Raw genomic sequence first — 19082 nt, 5'->3', positions numbered from 1 at the left:
GAACTTCCAATGCGCAATATCAGCCATCACTTTTAGGAGGCCAAAAATACAGTAATTTGCAACTCTTTCAACCATAAATGGTCTCTTCTGGACACCAGGGCACTTCAGTAAATGACTTTATAGAATCAGAATCTCCCAGAATGGTCTGGGAGTGTTATACCCGCAAGTCAGGTGTTGTCTTATTTGGTAGACTCTGTATGCTCTAGTAAATCCAAAAAATATTTACTGAAGACTGAGTACAAAGCATGGAGAGAAATGCCCGTCAGACCCTGGAACAGGGCTGCAGATGGACGGATGGATGGATGGACAGAAGATGCCCCTCCATTCCTGATCCCCAGCCTGGGGCAGCCCTGGGAGCACACCTCAGGCTTTTCTAACCCTGAGATGGGAATGAGACTTGGGGGGCTTGCACTGACCTTTGCAAACCCAGGTACCCCTTCACGTGCAGCCCAGGGAAGCCCCCGTCTATGTAGTTTTCTGCTGTGGACCCCGGACTGCAGCTCCCGTGGCTCCCGGGCACGGTGGTGGCAGCCAGCAGAGTTCATAAATAGCTCATAAGAGACAGGGTCCTCAGCTCCTAGGAAATAAAAGAAAAAGAACTGTGGTGTGAACTCCGTGAAGGAAAGTTGCTTAAAACAGCTTTGAAACATCCGGGCTGGGGAGGGGATGAGAGGAAAGATGGAGACAAGAGCGAGGGCCTGAGGCTGACTGTCACCCCCATCCCTGTTCTCACTCGTGTTGTCCAGGTGAGCAGTGCTTTCTGAGCCCCTGGGAAGACACGGCGAAACATCACAACAGTAGCTGAACACACGGGTTTAAAAAAGCAGGATATTAGGATTCCTCGGGAAAACATGATTTTGCTTGTGGCACCCACCCAAAGCCCGTTTGCCCAGGAAGAGCCCTGGTCCCGAAGTCGGGGGCAGACCCCCATCTGGGTTCAGAAGGCCATTGACACGGTTGGCCGTGTTGCTGGTTCTTGGCCGTTGAAGACCATTTGGGAGAGATCTTTGCCACAGAGTCCTTTGCGTTCCCCCTCTCTGGGTGTCCCACCTCGGGTACCCTGGACACTCAGCTCACGGTGACCAAACCCAGGCCACAGAGGCTGGGACCCGCAGGCGGCTCGCTGTCAGCACAGAACCCTCACCCTCTTGTGAGTCACAGTCCTTTCCAGTTCTCAAAGCACATCATCAGCCTGCCCTTGCCTGGCCTGAGCAAGAATGCACTCCCTGGCCCGCTCCCGCCCCCAGGGCCCTGTCACAGAAGGCAGGAAGAGGCTCTGGATTGATGGGGAAAAGCAGGTGCATGGTGACCTCCCAGAAGGAGGCGGCCTATACTCTGGGACAGAGATGGAAGTCCAGTTGTGCTGGCCGCCCCTGAGAGCAGCCTCCAGGCACAGATTCTGGGTGGAGCCGGGGCCCTGCTTCTCCCCCGCATCCCTCCCTCTGCACCCCGGGCAGAGTGCAGCCCCGGGGAAGTTTGCTGGATGCAGGATGGCTGTCGGCACAGCTGTTTGCTGGCTCCTCCAGGGGCCCGGCCACACTTCTTGCTTCTTTCCCGTAGACAGGCCAGGCCTCAAGGAGTTGCCAGTCCAGTGGGGAACCAGCTGGAGGATAAATGATCAGGGTGCAGCAGGAAGACAGTGGTGGGACGGCTTGGGCCCCGAAGGACGGCCTGTGGGAGTCGTGGGGGGAGGGAAGGCGAGGCTCCGTCTAGAAGCGCAGGAGGGTGTGAGCGGGCTCAGCTGCAGCGTCTGACACCTGTGCCCGCGCTTCGTCAACCACTGGCCTGGGGGTGAGGGACTTAGGAGAAGCTAAGGGGAAACAGGCTAACAATGAAAACAAGAGGCCTAAAAATAAGTTGGAGTTTTGGGTTACTTTCTAGAGCTCCTTACAACAACATTTCTTCATGATTGTCCAGTTTCCTTTAAAATCTTTATTCTTTTAAAAATTAGATGCTCTTTCTAAAAATATGGAAGTAGCTTACAGGGGCATCAGATAGAGTACATGTGCCCTATTCCTCCCACAGGTTCTGTTGTCCAGAGAAGGGTTTGATGTGAATCTACTTACACTCATGGCATGTAGGTATACACGTGCCTGTATAGATGCGTGTCCACGTGTATATATTCTTACACGCATACACACAGATGTAGAGGACCTTTTTCATTAAAATGATTTCCTACCATTTTTCTTCAGAACCCACGCAATCGTGTTCAATAGAGGTCTTTACAAAACGTTCTCATTTAATCACACCAAGTCCTCTTCCAGTCTCTCTCTCTCTACATCCTGCCAACACATCTTTTCCAAAGAGTTCAGTAGTTCCCAGGTCAGCAGCTGCCAGGGCACCTGCAATTTACCAACAGCTCCTGCCACTTGCTGGAACGAAAATAGGTGTTACCACGTGATTCCCCAACATCCTATGGAAAGGAGTTATTTCCCCGCAACCAAAAGCAAACCAGGGAAACATCGCAGCGCTCCGAAGCTCTCCAAGACTGAGAAGCCGCGCGCTAGGATGGTGACTGGGACTTAAGGAGGTCACAGAACTAGGTCAAGTTGACAGAGGATGTGGCATTATTTGGTTTGGAGACAAAATTCAAATTTTATAGGTGTTTGTGTGTGGTGGACACAAAGGCACAAAATTGTCTTTGGCAATTTACCAATGTAACGTTACATGGCTGTGCCTTTGCCTGTACAGAAAATACAATCGATCAAAAACTACTGCATAGTCATCACTTTTGCCCCCATCGGGCATCGTGGGCCCATGTGCATTTGGCCCTCGGCTGTCCAAATGATGGCCTCAGATTCCTTGGCTACTCAGCGCTCTGCCGGGCCTCGTTGGAGCTGCCTGCTCTGATGTGCTGGGCTCACCGCGCCGGGCCGTGAGCTGCAGAGCTGGAACTTTCAGTTGCCGTGGAGAGAAATCTGTCTAGGTTTTCATCTGGGGAGCTGAGCGGCTGTATCAGTGGCTTGAGGTTATTCTGCCACTTTGTGGAGATGTGGGGCTGGGAACCGAATAGGACCACCTCCCCAGACTTTCTATCAGATTACCTGCTTTATTTTGGGGATGACACATATCTCCCCTGAATTCGTTTGATTCTTCTCTTTGCTTCGCTGTCTATTTCCTGTTCGTCCGCTAGTACAGGAGCCCTCGCCGTCCCATCTGTGTGGAGCCCCAGCACCGGGAGGGGTACCTGGCGTAGGTGGGCACCCAACAGGCCGCATGCAATGACTGTGGAAGCAGTTCTCTGTCTAAGGTGGCAGAGGGTCCATTGGAAAGAGAGAAGGTTATGCCTTCGGGAAAGGAAAGGTGCACACGCGTGTGTGCACGTGTGTGTGTGTCTGTGCACGCACGAGTGTGTTCTACCCCAGGAGCCGCAATCACCCCTCTGAATACCACGGGGCGGGCGGCGGTGAAGGTCGCCCCCTCCGACTCATTCCACTTTGCACGGCTGATGGGGCGAGTGAAAGGCGTGGTCGCTGTGGCCTGCTGGCCGCCTCCACCGGGTTCTGAAACCACACTCCTTCGGATGGACTCGAACCCACAGTCTCTGCCTTAGGTAGGAGGGGCCTTGAACCCGGTCGCACCTCAGCTGGGACTCGAACCCACAATCTTCTAACCGAAACCACACAACTCATCTCAGGCTCTAAATGAAGCTCAGGTTCTTTATGTCTCAGCACAGAAGGAACTCAGCGAGAGGCAAAGTGATAGGCAAGAAGTAGATTTATTATTATTAGATTTATTTCCACTATGGAAAACAGTATGGGGACTTCTCAAAAAATTAAAAACAGAACTACCATTTGGTCTAGCAATTCCACTTCTGGGTGTTTATACAAAGAAAATGAAAATACTAACTTAAAAAGATATCTGGGGGGCTTCCCTGGTGGCGCAGTGGTTAAGAATCTGCCTGCCAATGCAGGGGACATGGGTTCGATCCCTGGTCCGGGAAGATCTCACATGCCGTGGAGCAACTAAGCCCGTGTGCCAAAACTACTGAAGCCCACGCGCCTAGAGCCCGTGCTCTGCAACAAGAGAGCCACCGCAATGAGAAACCTGCGCACCACAACGAAGAGCAGCCGCCTTTGCCGCAACTAGAGAAAGCCCACACACAGCAACAAAGACCCAACGCAGCCAAAAAATTAATTATTAACTAATTAATTAATTAATTAAAATAAAGATAGAATGATATCTGCACCCCCCAGGCTCATAGCAGCGTTATTTACAATAGCCAAGACATGGAAACAACATAAGTATTTATCAACAGATGAATGAATAAAGTTGTGGTATATATATATATATATATATATATATATATATACACAACATAATATTATTCCATTTTTTATTATTGTAAAAAACGAGGAAATCCTGTGCTTTCCGACCACATGGATGGACCTTGAGGGCATTATACTAAGTGAAGTTAAGTCCAACAGAGAAAGAGAAATACTGTATGAGCTCACTTATATTGGGAATCTTAAAACAAAAAAACTCATAGATAAAGAGATCAAACTTATGGTTACCAGAGGTAGAGGGTGCAGGGAGGGGGATTGGAGGAGGGTGGTCTAAAGGTACGAACTTCCATTTATAAGATAAATAAGTACTAGTTACATAGTGTATGACATGATGACTATAGTTAGCACTTCTCTTTAATATACAGGAACGTTATTAAGGGGGTAAATCCTAAGAGTTCTCAGCACAAGGAAGCTTTTTCTCCTTTTTTAGTTTCTCTTTTCTTTTCTTTTTATTGGATCTATAAGAGAAGATGTATGTTAGCTGAACCTATTGTGGTGACCACCCCACAATACTGCATAGGTAAATCAAACCGTACGCCTTAAGCATATACAGTGATGTATGTCAATTATCTCTCAATAAAACTGGAGGGGAGAAAAGAAACATTTTGTCTTGCTAGAGAGCGAGGTCGACTGAAAACCACTGGTTCATCTAAAATATCCCTCTCAAAATAAAGGGTAAAAACAGAGAGGGAGACTGAAAAAACAAACATGATTAAAGCAATTATTTTAGTGATTGATTCCTGATTAGAAGAAGGACAGTTAGAGGGACGGGACAGGGGTGGAAGAGACCAGAAGCAGACCTCCGACATTCCTTTGCACAAGCTCAGAGCTCCTCAGGAGCTACTGGTTGACTGTGGAAAGGGCTGGATCAGCGGCTACTTGGAGCTGCACACTGGAACCAGTCAGAAAATCCAGAAGATCGTCTGGTAACTCTGAACAGTGAGTAGCAGAAGAAAACCTCAGGAAGGTCTTCTGATATCAAAATGTAAGTCATCTGTGGGTAAAGACAGGTCAAAATTGAAGTAAGCTGGAGTGCTGCTGAAAAACAAAAAGGAAGTCAGATAACTGATAACAAGACTGGTGAGAAAAGTGCACGTGCTCTGCTAAGTATGACATTTCTTTAAAGATTGTCCCCACTGATAATTTCACTGAAAATTAACATCATCTTAGCTGATTTACATTCACTGGTGATTTCTATGTGCCAGGGCTGTTCCAAAGGCTTTCCCAATGGTTAGCTTCTTGAAATTTTGCAACCCTCCTTTTTCAAGAGGAAACTGAGGTTTGGAAAGTCACGCGATCCACCTGAGATGGTCCAGCTAAGAAGTTACAGGATTAGGGTTAGAACTTCCAGATCTCATTCGTGTCCAGGGTTATCATCCCTTTTCCTAGACTGTGCTGCTCACATGTTTCTGTAAGTGTGAAAATACGTATTTAGTCAATCCCCAAAACTCTTATTTTCCCCAAAATGTGATTTTCCTAAGAATAAGTTAAGTTGCAAGGGTAAGAACTTTATCATGCTCTTCAAATGGGAAGGTTTGCTTCCCTGAGCTGTGTCACCACCCGTGTGACATCTACCTACACTGTAAGGTTTGCCTTATTGATCCCAACTAGATGAAAATAACTGATTTCACAGTACTTTGGAAACAATCTCCCAACTCCAAATTTTACCAACAATGGAATAAAGCAACTGAACTAACAGTTGGAAAGACAAATGATTTCTCTTGCTTATTGGCTGTGAGATGTGGGGTATGTTTAAACTCTAGACTGGTCCTGTCCAATATGATAGCCACTGGCCACAGGTAGCTATTTAAATGTAAATTTTAATCAATTAAAATTAAGCGCAATTACGCATTCAGTTCCTCAGTTGCACTAGCCAGGTTTCAAGTGCTCAAAAGCCACATGTAACTAGTAGCTACTGTACTGGATAATGCAGAAAGTTCTCTTGGACAGCACTGCTCTAAACCTGAAATCCAAAACCTCCAAAGTCTTCTGAAGTTGTTTCCTGTCTGGTAATGGGTCTAAATTCTAATGAGAAGTATCACAGCACTGTCGTAGGACAGCATGTAAAAATGCTTTGTAGATTATAAAGTGTTATACAATTTTTTTTAAATTATTGCAGTGTTGTAAAATCATAGTCTTTGAAGTACTAATACTTTGGCCCTTGGATCTTATAATCATGTTAACTCTTTTTCAGAAGTTGAACTATAGATCTTGACGCTGACGTTTATACTTTGTTCTTTAAGACTGAAGTACATTCCAAGTTCTGCTACCACTGACAATTTCTCTTAATGAGGAAGGTACCATTTATATGTATGTATGTGTGTGTGTGTGTGTATATATATATATATATATAAAGATATACATGTAATACTATGTAATATATATAATTATATAATATATGCGATTATATAATATATATAATATGAAAATCACCACTTTCCTATAAGGACCGTATCTATCAGAAATTAGTAGAAAAAAGTTCCAGTCCATATGAGCTGATAAGAGTCCTAATTTTTGCCCGGTTAGAAAGTGATCACTGTGGGTTCCAGAGAAGGTGAATGAGCAACAGCCCCGGGTGCTTCAGTGACTGTTCATTAACGCTCAGCAGCCTTAGCGACTGATACGCGTCTAACTCAGACTCCAAGACAGAATGTGACTTCTAGGTACTGACAGCTTTTCCTGAGCCCTGATTGGTTTCTTTTATGGAACTACAAATCTCCTGGTGCTTGAAGCTTTCAGGCAGCACGATGGAAGGAAGCCTGAAGAACATCCTGGTGCTTTCCTGTGGATTTCTACTTCTCTTTACTGCCTACGGAGGTCTGCAGAGTCTGCAGGTAGGTGTGTACAGTCGTCATGTGAGCTTAACTTCTGAATGTCTCTGGGACTCCAAGAATTCCCGTGGCACAGACAGCGAGGAACGTGGGGTTTCACCTTCCAAAATCTTCTTAACCAAACAGTGGTTTTTATGTGCAGCCCCAACTCCCAGTTCAGCGGGATTGCACAACTGCGGGTGTTTGACCCTCGGACAAGGAGAGCTGGTCTTGGGTTAGTGATAAAATCCGCTTTGCCTTTGCGTGGGTAAAAGGAGACACAAGACGAATCACTGTGCATTTGTGGTCAGGGGCAGTAATGAGAATTCATCAGAGGTCCTGATACCACGTAGATTCCTGTTAGATCTTCCCCCCGGGGTAGTTCCATTTTAAGTCTGATCTTTAACTGTGAACGAAACCCCAAGGAAGCCCCAGGACTGGTCAGGAAGCAGCCTGTCATCACGCCTTTGTGCTTTCTTCACCAGCTTCGTGCCCTGTGGCCTGGGGGCTGCCACACAGTGAAGTATCTGCAAGGTTTCTGATGACAAGTTAGTGTGGTCCTGGAAGGTCTGTCAGTCAGCGACAAGAAGTAGGCGCCTACTGTGTGCACAGAGCTGAACAAGAAAAGCACGTGCAGGGGGCTCAGAATGGGAGGTGCAAGACAAGAGAGGAGAGATTCAAATTTTCTGTCTTCATCGTTACAGTACAAACCCTTTGGACTTGTAGGTTGGCGAGGTAGCTCAGATTCAGCCCTGAATTCCTCCATGAACCCCTATTCAGTCTTTTTTCTGATTAGGGTCACAGAGAATGAAATTGTAGCCCACGGTGATTCCCAGAATCAAGTTGAAGGGGAAGCACAGTCCTCTTTCTTGCCTGGATAGTCCATGACTCTGTAGACATTGTTCAGAATGTTGTGATGTTGTAAAATGCTAATGTGTGTGAAACTCCTGTTTTGTCATGCTGCCTTGAGCTCATGTTGAATGTAGTGTGTGCTTTCTGGAAGGAGAATGTAGCGAGACCATGGACCCATCAGTGACACTGTCCCTACAGAAGCTTGCCCCACCGGAGGAAGTCCTGCTGTCAGCAGGTGGGGCAGCTCCCCTGGGTTCGGGTGTGACTGATGGGGTCCGAATTCTCAGGAAGCAGTTGTGATCTGACAGCTGTAGCTGAATGACGGCAAACTGGCCCCCTTGGAAGCCGGGGGAGGGAGTGGGGGGACCCTAGGAGCTGCCAGGAGTCCCTTCTCTCACGCTATGACTGTGGGACGCTGAGGCCACACACAACGTGGAAGCCTCACTCAGGAAACTCTCAGAGTGGCGTCTGTGTGGGGAGAGCCGTGCAGCTGAGGGGAAGCCACACTGGCCTCCACATCTTCCCCAGGGCTCCTGGGCTGGGCACTGCTGTCACTGGTGTGGCCTCTTCCTCCTCAGAAGACCGGAGATGTTAGAGAACCAGCCGTCCCACCCTGCTGTGGAACTATCCCACCCACCACTCATGGCTGCTCCGCCCCAGCCCTTATCTGGCCCTATTTCCTTGCCCACTGCTCCAGGACATGTAAACATGGTTTAACTCTGTCAGTCAGGACTGGCTTCGGAAACAGCAGGTAAGGACAGGATTGGATGTGGCCCTAGGGACGGCTGGATCCCAGCCACGTCGAAGGGACCTGCCGGTCTCCATCACTTCCTTCTGCTTTCATCTGCTTGGCTTCTTTCTCAGGCCCCAGCGAGGCAGCAAAGGTGGTCATAGGCATCCCCAGAGCGCCAGCCCCGGTCTGGATTCGGTCGTGCACTTGCCCAGGACGCAGACACACATCTACTCCGCCTTCCCCACAGCAGACGATCTCCTGTTTATTATCCAGATCTCAGTGTGCACGTCACACTTCCTTTTCCCCCTTCCCTGTGCCCTGGCTCCCACGTCTGGGTGAGGCGCCCCTGTGTGCACGCCAGGTCCTGTGGCACACACCACACTGCGCCTGTGAGCTCCATGAGGCCAGGCCCTCACCACCCCGTCCATCACGTATCCCCTGCCTCAGACAGCGCTCAGCACTGGATCCAATGGATCCAATCCATTCCCCAGTATGGTGTCTGGGGCTTCTGTTGGTCTAGTCTGGCTGGCTGACCAGCCTCCCCTCACCAGAAGAGCTCGACAGCTGTGGCCATAGCAGCTGAATTCTCCTTGGGGCCTTTCCTCTCAGCATGGGGCCTCTGTAAACACATCCCCTAGACGTCTCTCCTCACCTACACCTCCCGACCTTTCCCTGGTCACCTCTGCATCCTGCAGGTCTCACGAGGTCTTCACTCCTTCCAGAAAGTCTTCTGACGCCTCTGGACTGGACTTCGTGCCCTCCCAGGAGCTCGGCCCCTGAGCTTCCCCCTGCAGGACTCACTGTCCCACTGCAAGTGGCCTGTTGGAGGCGTCACTGGCCCTGGCAGTCCTGTCCGTCACCCGCTCCTGGGTGGTGGCTGGTGGCTGTTGTCTTTCCCTTTTGTATCCCAGGAGCCACACGCAAGCCTCTGTGGGTCAGTGCTTACAGCCGATCAGTCGATCGACTTGCTGGGTGAGCTGAGTGACCGTCCTCGTTGTTTACATACAGGTCACTCCCATGGGCTTCTCCTCGGGTGTGGATTTTGCAGGTTGGCTCTCCTAACACATGGAGAGACAGGTATTTGAACATGGTCATTCACTTAAAAAAAAAGACATTTGGTTTTGAAATTTGGTTCCCACTTTGGAGACTGAAATCCGCCTTCCTTTCCAGCGATGGGCAGTGGAACTCCATTATAAGTAACAAATGCACCTCGCCGCCGACGGGCAGCAGGGCTGTGGGTGGAAAGGAAATTCCAGAGCAGAGCAGTGCTGCCAGCCTCTCATTAGCACACAAAGAGGCAAGCTCACTAATACATGAGACCTTAATACATAAGTATTAAGAAAACAAAGGGCCCCGGCTGAACCAGTTCCCACATTCCACACTCCTAGCAACTGGAGTTAGGAGCAGAAATTTCCAGATAACCCCACTTCAGGGAGACTGTGCAACTTCTGTCTTCTAACCAGACTTTAGAATTTTCATGGGACCAGACGTTCTTGTTCTCAGTTTCAATTAATCAGCGAACATGACTAAGTACCTGTTTGGGGCAAGGCACTGGAAGAGATTCAGAAAAAGCAGAACGTTCCCTGCACTCAAGACCCTTGGAGGCCCTTGGCATGCACTTGAAGAAAGGGCACCCTCTGGAAAGAGGATGAGGATGGTCAGAGTATGTTGAGGGCTGGAAAGGGAGAGAAAATCCTGGGGTGAGAACACAGCCTGTGGGGTTTGGAGTCTCCAGGAGACAGGAAAGGGATGGGCGGGGAGGGCTCCAGAGAGGCCCCCGTCTGATGGGTGGGATCTTCTGTTGTCTTGCTGGGGGACCAGGCAGGAAGGAAGGGTCATAGTCCAGGCGTTAAAGTCCTGGCTTTGGGGTCATCTGGACGAATTCACTGAGTGTATGATCCTACGTGGTGCGTTTCTTTCCCCCGTGGAGGTAGTAACACCTGTCTCACCCGTAAAGGAGAAGGAACGTAAAAGTTCTTATTTCGGTGTCTGCACTTTGTCGACTCTCAAACAGTGGTGGTGTTCTGAGTTTTGGGCTCTGGCTTCTACAAGGGAAGAGACCCTGTGTGCGAATGTTTCTTCTCTGGTGCCTGGTCAGCTGTGTGGGGCGCAGCGGGGACCCCCTGCACAATCCACAGGGTCAGGCTGAGCTGGATGTGGAAGCGAAGGAAACAGATGGAGGGACCCTTGTGAAGGAGGGTCTGGCTGCGCAGGGAAGCACTTGTCTTCTCCCCACCCCCTCCCCTCCCCCTCCTCTCCTCCCCTCCCCAGCCGCTACTCCCTCCTTCCCATCCTCCCTCCTCTCTCTCCCTCCCCCTCCCCTCCCTCCTTCCCATCCTCCCCCTCCTCTCTCTCCCCCTCCCCCTCCTCTTCCTGCTATTCTTCCTCCCCTCCCCCTCCTCCTCCCCCTCCCCCTCCCCCTCCTCCTCCCCCTCCCCCTCCCCTCCCTCCTTCCCATCCTCCCCCTCCTCTCTCTCCCTCCTCCCCCTCCCCCTCTCTCTCCCTCCCACTCCTCCTCCCCATCCCCCTCCCCTCCTCTTCCTGCTATTCTTCCTCCCCCTCCCCTCCTCCTCCCCCTCCCCCTCCCCTCCCTCCTTCCCATCCTCCCTCTCCTCTCTCTCCCTCCTCCCCCTCCTCCTCCCCCTCCTCCCCATCCCCCTCCCCCTCCTCTTCCTGCTATTCTTCCTCCCCTCCCCCTCCTCCTCCCCCTCCCCCTCCCCTCCCCCTCCCCCTCCCCTCCCTCCTTCCCATCCTCCCTCTCCTCTCTCTCCCTCCTCCCCCTCCTCCTCCTCCTCCCCCTCCCCTCCCTCCTCCCCCTCCCCCTCTTCCCCGTCTCCCTCCTCCCCCTCCTCCTCCCCCTCCTCCCCCTCCCCCTCCTCTTCCTGCTATTCTTCCTTCCCCTCCCCCCTCCCCATCCTCCCCCTCCCCCTCTTCCCCCTCCCCCTCCTCCCCTCCCCCTCCCCCTCCTCCCCATCCCCCTCCCCCTCCTCTTCCTGCTATTCTTCCTTCCCCTCCCCCTCCCCATCCTCCCCCTCCCCCTCCCCCTCCTCCCCCTCTCCCTCCTCCCCCTCCTCCTCCCCCTCCTCCCCCTCCCCCTCCTCTTCCTGCTATTCTTCCTTCCCCTCCCCCTCCCCATCCTCCCCTCCCCTCCTCCCCCTCCCCCTCCCCCTCCTCTCTCTCCCTCCTCCCCCCTTCTCCTCCCCCTCCTTTCCCTTTCCAAGTGAAATAAATGGAGGAAGCATTTATGCTAATAGGTTTTTCTTTCACAGCAAAAGCCAAAGGTCACCGCTGCCATTGCCTTTGCCTGAGCTGGCTCTGGTTACCTATTTGACCTTTTGTTCGCTTCACACCAAGCTACGCTAGGCACCAAGTGACGAATGACAAAAACAAGAAGAATGTGCAAATGTGCACAGTGTTTACACAGCGTTAAGCTGGAGCTGCTCACTCTGCCTCAGGCACAGCAGGAACCTGGGTCTCCAAGGAGGAGCCCGGAGACGCGCGGCCCCTGGCTGCCCTGGCAGCCCGCCTTCTCAGGGATGAGGCAGGGGCTGCGGGAAGCAGGAAGCGTGAGGGCCCCCCTGCCCCAGGCTGGCCACACTGGCTGCTTCCCCCTGGTCTCCACTTGCTCGTTCTCCTTGACCAGAGTTCACCGCAGTCTCCTCCCCTCCCATCCCTCAGCTGGAGGAGAGGCCGCCCGCCCAGGCAGCCTGTTGCTGGGCGTCTCCAGGACCTGGAGATGACCCAGAGCACCTAGCCCTGGCAGCCGGGCCCCTGACCGGGCTGTCCTTGTCCCCACAGAGCAGCCTGTACAGCGAGGAGGGCCTGGGGGTGGCGGCGCTTAGCACGCTCTATGGCGGCATGCTGCTGTCCTCCATGTTCCTGCCCCCCGTCCTCATCAGGAAGCTCGGCTGCAAGTGGACCATCGTCATCGCCATGTGCTGCTACGTGGCCTTCTCCCTGGGCAACTTCTACGCCAGCTGGTACGCCCGCGTTCAGATGCTTCCCGAAATTCCCCTCTCGGCTTCTGGGACAGGACGGTAGCGTGGCCTTCTTCCCATATTTTCCCACCAGGATGTCTCTGTCCCCTCTGCTGGGCCCGTGCTCCCCCGACTGCCCATCCTGGCCTCTCCTGAGGCCTCCAGCTTCCCTCCTGGGCCAGGGCACTTTTATGGCCCAGCAACAAGGGGAGACTCTGCCTAAGATGTGGAGGGTGAATTTCAGGGGGACTTAGCAGAATGTGACCTGTGGACCAAACCCCACACCCTCACCTCATCACAGGGAGTGGACGCAGCAGGGCTGGAGCCAGTGCCCCAGGCCGGGCCTGAGCTCTACCTGCGCCCTGACGGAAAGGGACCCTCGGGGACCAAGCTCTGAGGGCAAGGACCCCATGCCCTTGTTGCCAGGCACACACTCATCCAGCATCGCTGTGAGGGACACCCCGCTGCCATCCAGGATGTATTGATAGGATGGCTTCACGGTATTCTTTTTCTTGTTACCGTAGAGTTCTCATACAGAATCCTCATGGAGGAGAGCGACAGCTAGATGGATAGGTAGGTAGATAAGTAGATAGATAGATAGATTGATTGATTGATAGATAATAAATCGTTTCTAATGTACTGCCATTAGAAATACCTAGAACCCGCCTAGCCTTATTTGTAACCCCAGCTCATTGTAGCTACGTCCAAACACAAAGAAACTGCTCTGGCACCAAATTCCACTCTTACAAATGATGCTGAACCAGAAAGACGCAGATTTTCGCGTCCATCTGAGGCTAAGGGGCGACTCTGTCAAGCAGGGCACCACCAGTGGCACGGCACGGCTGTGCTTCACTGGGCCAGGCAAGGAGCTTCCTTCTCCCCGAATGGAGGGGAGAGCGGAGGGCCCGAGGCACCCCACACCCGCGTTTCATTTCTCAGGTACACACTGATCCCCACTTCCATCCTGCTGGGACTTGGAGCGGCCCCGCTGTGGTCCGCGCAGGGCACCTACCTCACCATCATGGGAAACACACACGCAGAGAAGACAGGAAAGGTTGGCAAAGACGTGGTCAGCCAGTATTTTGGCATCTTCTTCCTCATATTCCAGTCGTCTGGTGTGTGGGGCAACCTGATCTCGTCTCTGGTGTTCGGCCAGACGCCCACTCAAGGTAACAGGAAGGAAATGGTGACTGTGGAGGGCCCCTGTTCCCTCTACACACGTCCTCATCCTGGACTTGAGCAGGTGGTCCAGTGAGGCCACAAGGCGTGGCTGTCAGGCCGCCTGTGCCTCAGGGTCACCTGGCCCCCGGCTCTTCCCCAGACAGTCTGGTTGGGTCTGAGGGTCTGTCTGGTCCACGGGTGCCCCAGCGATTCCAACCCTGGCCTCCCCTGAGCACAGGGGAGCCTGGGGTGCCCTGGGGAAACTGAGGGCCACCGCTCAACTGTGGAACTTGGGTTCACGGAGTCCTTTACTGTCCTTCTAGACTAAGAACGGGTCCCATGGATTTATTTTGCCACTGAATTGATCCATTCACCAGCGTTTTCCTTGTTACACAAAGGACCACTTATCACTTAACAGATTTGAACATTTGGTGACTGATGCTTTAATTCATCTGTCTGCCTGACCACACTCAGACAGGGTTGCAAAGTGTGGATCTGCTTTATGCCTGCACCCTTTGATGTCTGAGGACTTAGACCAAGGACAGAGGAAATAAATATCTTCAATTCTCACAGGACATTTATTAATGGGGAAAAATGTTCTAACTCTCCTGCTGTTATCAGGATCATGTCTCTCTCTCTCTCTCTGCCCTGGTCCTGTTAAGCCACGTAAAGTCCCACATTTGGGAAACTGTAATAAAAAATCTGTCTCCCCTTTTTGCTCATGTGATGTCATCACTTGCTAAGTGCATCCACAGAAGGGAACCTTTACGGTTGATAGATACTAATCGTTACTCAGTATTGGAGAAACCGTCAGCAATCAGCCAACCGAAGGTGGGGTGAAGGTTCAGTCTCTGACATGACTGTGGCAAAGGAGCGAACGGGTTTACTTTTAAAGACATACAGACAAGTGAGCTTCAGTCTCTGCCTGATCATAGGACACAGAATTTGAGGGCTGGGAGGCACTGTGAGAACACTGCAAGTTTTCTCAACCTTTCTAGGCTTCCAGCCTCCACACTGCCTTCTCATCCAACGAGCTGCGCATCTCACCGGCCAAGGGGATTTTGCAGCATTTTATGTGATAAAATCTGTTTGAGGGAAACAATGAAACACTGAGTATTCTTTCCTCCATGACATCCATCCTCTCTCTCCCGAGATTCTGATGTGGGTCTACTGAGGGTCATTGATTGTTCAAATTTTATTCTTTTAATGGAGAAGAAAGTAACATTCAGAGAAGGTATGCAATAACCTGCCAGAGGTCATGGGACTGGTTCCAGATGAATCAGAGAGAGAACCCAGTGGGCCTGACACCCAGTCTAATGTACTCTAGTTCTTAATTAATTCTGAAAAGTGGACAAGGTTCAATTACGTCAAGAATGTAATGTAACAAGTCACCGACATTTATTGCACATTGGTCCAGAGTGTCTTAAAATCAAGTGCCCAGACATGTGCCCAATGGGAAAAGCATTCTGAGACACCAGGTCAAACGAGCCCTTGTCTGGTGACTCTGACCTATGGTGATGTCTTGTCCTCTGCGTGTCCAGGCTCCTTTTCCCTGGGCGTTTGCTTCCTTGTGTACCATCTCCTGTCAAGTTACCCGTGTCCTCAAAGCACCTCTTTGCTTCCTCCTTCACAGGGGCCATCCCAGAGGAGCAGCTCCTGTCCTGCGGGGCCAGTGACTGCCTGATGGCCACGGCATCCACCAACAGCACAAACCGTCCCTCCCAGGAGCTGATCTACACCCTGCTGGGCATCTACACGGGTATGTGCTCGGCACCAGGAATCCAGGCAAAGCAAGCCCATCGCTTTCCTGGGTTGAAAAGACCACCTGCTCAAAGTATGAATAATCTCTCATCACCTGCAAGAGCCCCACAAAATGCATTCAGCTGGGTTGTACTCAGCCTTTTCCACGTGAAATCGAATGCAGCAGCCTCTGCTGACCGAGGTCTCCTGCGATGATTGAATCACTTCACGTCTGCACCATGCAGGCCAGTAGCCATTATGTGCACTTACTTAAATTCTAATTAACGAGAGTAAAATTACCGTTCTGAGGTCACAGCAGCCACGTTCCAAGTGCTCAATGGCCACGCGGAGCTATGGCGGCCCCATCAAGTGGACCACGGCCTTGGTGGGTTGGCTACTTGTGTTCTAAGTATGTCCAGGTGGATTTGGGAAGTCCCAAATCCCGGTGTTATCACCTTTTTCTGAGGAGTACATTTGAACGGATTCTACTGAGGGGCTGGGTTTGGGCACGGGTCTCCCCAGCACCCACCCTCAGGCATCGGTGAGGCCTTGGGGCTCCCAGTGCTGGTCACAGGGCCGTGGAAGGCACAGGACATTGGAAGTTCATGAAAGAGGGTCGCCCGAGGGAGTGAGTCCCTGGGATGCTTCTTATGCTTAGACGCTCATTTGAATGGAAAATGTTTATGTTAATAGCTTTCTACATGACTTTGCTCTTACAGATGTATCTCCACTTTGACGGGCGTACCCTTAGACTAGTTTTTTTTTGTTGTTGTTACCATTTGAAGAAAATTTAAGGGTATTCTTTGTCATTCTTTTTTTTTTTTTTTTTTTTTGCGGTATGCGGGCCTCTCACTGTTGTGGCCTCTCCCGTTGCGGAGCATAGGCTCCGGACGCGCAGGCTCAGCGGCCATGGCTCATGGGCCCAGCCGCTCCACGTCATGTGGGATCTTCCCTGACCAGGGCACGAACCCGTGTCCCCTGCATCGGCAGGCGGACTCTGAACCACTGTGCCACCAGGGAAGCCCTGTCATTCTTGAATTCTAGAATCTGTAAAGGTCTTGGACTGTGTCCTTCTTAAAGATCAAGAGTCTGATAGGTATCAGATTTGGTGGGACTGAGTGCAGGACTCCACTGGGCATCAAAGGTCCAGAGGCCACGTGCATAGTCAGTTTGTCTCCCCTGTGAGATAAGCTGCCTCCAACACGCCGGTCTCTTTCAAGGTTGCTTCCAAGTCAGAGGTGCCAAGTGAGCCCTTTATGCTACAAGGCAGAGCGGGCACTAGCAGACGCCGAGCAATGTGTTAGAACTTCTGTTGCCCAGAAACCAGCCAGACAAGACCCTGACTTTCAGTGACCTTAGAGTCCAGATGTGCCTTCAACTAACCAAAATTTGATAGGACACGTGTTTTGAACATAGTTCCCAGTTGACATGTAGTTACATCTTCTGAGGAAATTGCGTTCTAGGGCAGCTTTGATGGGGAGGTGGTACCCAAGCCGGGTCTTGAAGGGTGAGTAGGAGTTTGAAGGGGACGTGAAGGACACTGAGGGCAGAGAAGCCCCAGAGGGAGCCAGAGTGGCTGGACGACAGGGGCCTGGAGCGGGCAGAGGAGCCAGAGGCGGGCGTGGCCAGCTGTGGCCTTGAGTCTGGATGCGCACTTACTTGTCTTGTAGACAGATTCTCGTGTTAGTTCAGTGTGGGCGTGAGAAAAACAGCGGACAGAGAAGCCAGTGCAGGGGCGACACAGTGACCCAGAAGAAGGGAGTGAGGGCAGTGTGCGGAGTGGGGGAGGGTGGCGCGAGAGAGTTAGAGTGACAACCAGCAGGACTTACCTACGGACTGGACACGGGATATGGGAGAGGATGGGCCGACATCCTGTCTGGGAAACGTTCAGCCTGACGTGAGGGCAGACAGTGTGTCCCCTGGGCGGTTAGGGAGCTTCCGCAGAGGTCCTGGTTCACAGAGAATCCGGCCGCCTAAGTCCAGACGTTTATGTAAAGCAGGGACCTTGCAGACGTCATACGGGGAAACTCTCTTAGTACCTGGATCCCGGTTCGCAGGGCTTCACACCCTTCTTCCTTCACGCAAGGCCATGTTGCCACAAAGACAAAAGAAAATAATAAAAATCAGAACTAAAATAAGAAAGGAGAAAAACAGACCAAAGCAAAGAGAGCACCATCTCCCTGGAGTAACTTTCTAGGATTCCTGAGCTGTGTCCTTACGAGGCAGCATATTAGCCCTACCACCAGCAATTGCCCAGTCCACGCCCCTGCAGATGGCCCTGGACCAAGGGACCCTCTGGACACGCGTCTGTGTCCTGGTGAACATGTGGCTTCTAGTCCTAACCCCGGTCCCCGCCGCTGCACCTCAGTCCCTGTCCCGGGAAAGCTGTGTCCTGGGGCTGCTCCGAGCTCAGGCCGGGGAAGGAGCTGTGGCAGGTGGTGGGTGCTCATAGCCAGCTGATGGGCCAGTTTGGAGGAGTGCCTGTGTGCGCTGACTAGCTTTGACAGGTGGGAATCATGACCCCAGAGGACATCAGTGCCATTGTGAAATGTCTGTGGACAAGAGCCCAGCCTAATAAACTTGGTCACCAGGTTGAGTTACCATGAAATGGGGGAGGGGACCAATGTTTAGCCAAGAGGAAAAGTAGCTGAATTACAGAGATAAAGCTTAGAGGTAAAGTAGTACTCCTCAGCATGGAAATGTATTTATTAACTATGGACTTCTCTCAGATGCGTGTGGGGACTGGTTTTACCATTTCTCAGGCAATTTGGAGGAGGGCTGACTTTGTAAGCCTGACGGTTTCAGTACGGCTCAGGCAGCTACACCACAGTGAGGGGCGAGCCTGCTGCCTTGGGCGTCTGTGGCTACAAGAGATGGAAGAATAGTAGACAAGGTTGGGGACCAGTAAAGACACAAAGTGGCTCAAATCCTTTTTAAAGGGTGATGGGTCAAAGCCAGCAATAAGCGATAAAAACTGTTCTGAAGGGTCCCCGATCCCACCAGGGAGAGGAAAGACCACCACTGGTCGTGAATTCACCTGTGGATCCCAAACCATGTGTATCATTATCATTGTAGATGGAAGAACAGTAGAGACATGAGAAATGACAAAGGAGCCTCAGCCTCAGTGAGGGAGCGAAAAGGTGTCCACGTAAAGAACAGGAAGATTAAACAGACATTTGTTCTCCCTCGAGAGACAGGAAGGTGGGTTCATGGCAGAGAAAGAGATCTCGTCCTCACCTTCCGGAATCATGAAAGTACAGGATATCCCCTCAAGGGTGAAAGGAATAGTTGTCTTGAGTCATTTTTTGATAGATCCCCTGTTCACATGGTCCCCAATACAAATATTGTAAAAGGGGAAATCCCCCTCTCACCACCACCCAGCTTTCCCGCAGCCGTAGACAACCCACATAGTCTTTAATTCTTAGACACACCTACCGCACGTCTAAACAAATGTCTTTATGACCCTCCTTATGCAAATCAAATGGGAGCACAGTAGACTCCCAGCTCTGCACCTGGCTTTTCC

The 19082-nt window shown here is 51.5% G+C and overlaps 1 protein-coding gene across 1 annotated transcript in view; it reads left to right on the top strand.

Annotated features, from left to right (window-relative positions):
• Nucleotides 1-7033: 7033 nt before the first annotated feature.
• UNC93A (unc-93 homolog A) overlaps nt 7034-19082 on the top strand; it is a gene marked incomplete at both ends in the record, with an annotated part of 38282 nt that continues 26233 nt past the window's right edge. The window contains 4 exons of the mRNA XM_079716753.1: nt 7034-7120; nt 12480-12661; nt 13598-13827; nt 15453-15578. Coding sequence (XP_079572879.1) covers nt 7034-7120; nt 12480-12661; nt 13598-13827; nt 15453-15578 — 625 coding nt within the window. The remainder of the gene's footprint in view (nt 7121-12479; nt 12662-13597; nt 13828-15452; nt 15579-19082) is intronic.

The sequence above is a fragment of the Hyperoodon ampullatus genome (genome assembly GCF_949752795.1).
Source record: "Hyperoodon ampullatus genome assembly, chromosome: 12".
Lineage (NCBI taxonomy): Eukaryota > Metazoa > Chordata > Mammalia > Artiodactyla > Ziphiidae > Hyperoodon > Hyperoodon ampullatus.
Note: the sequence above shows the minus strand (reverse complement) of the source record. Positions and strands in the feature narration are given on the sequence as shown.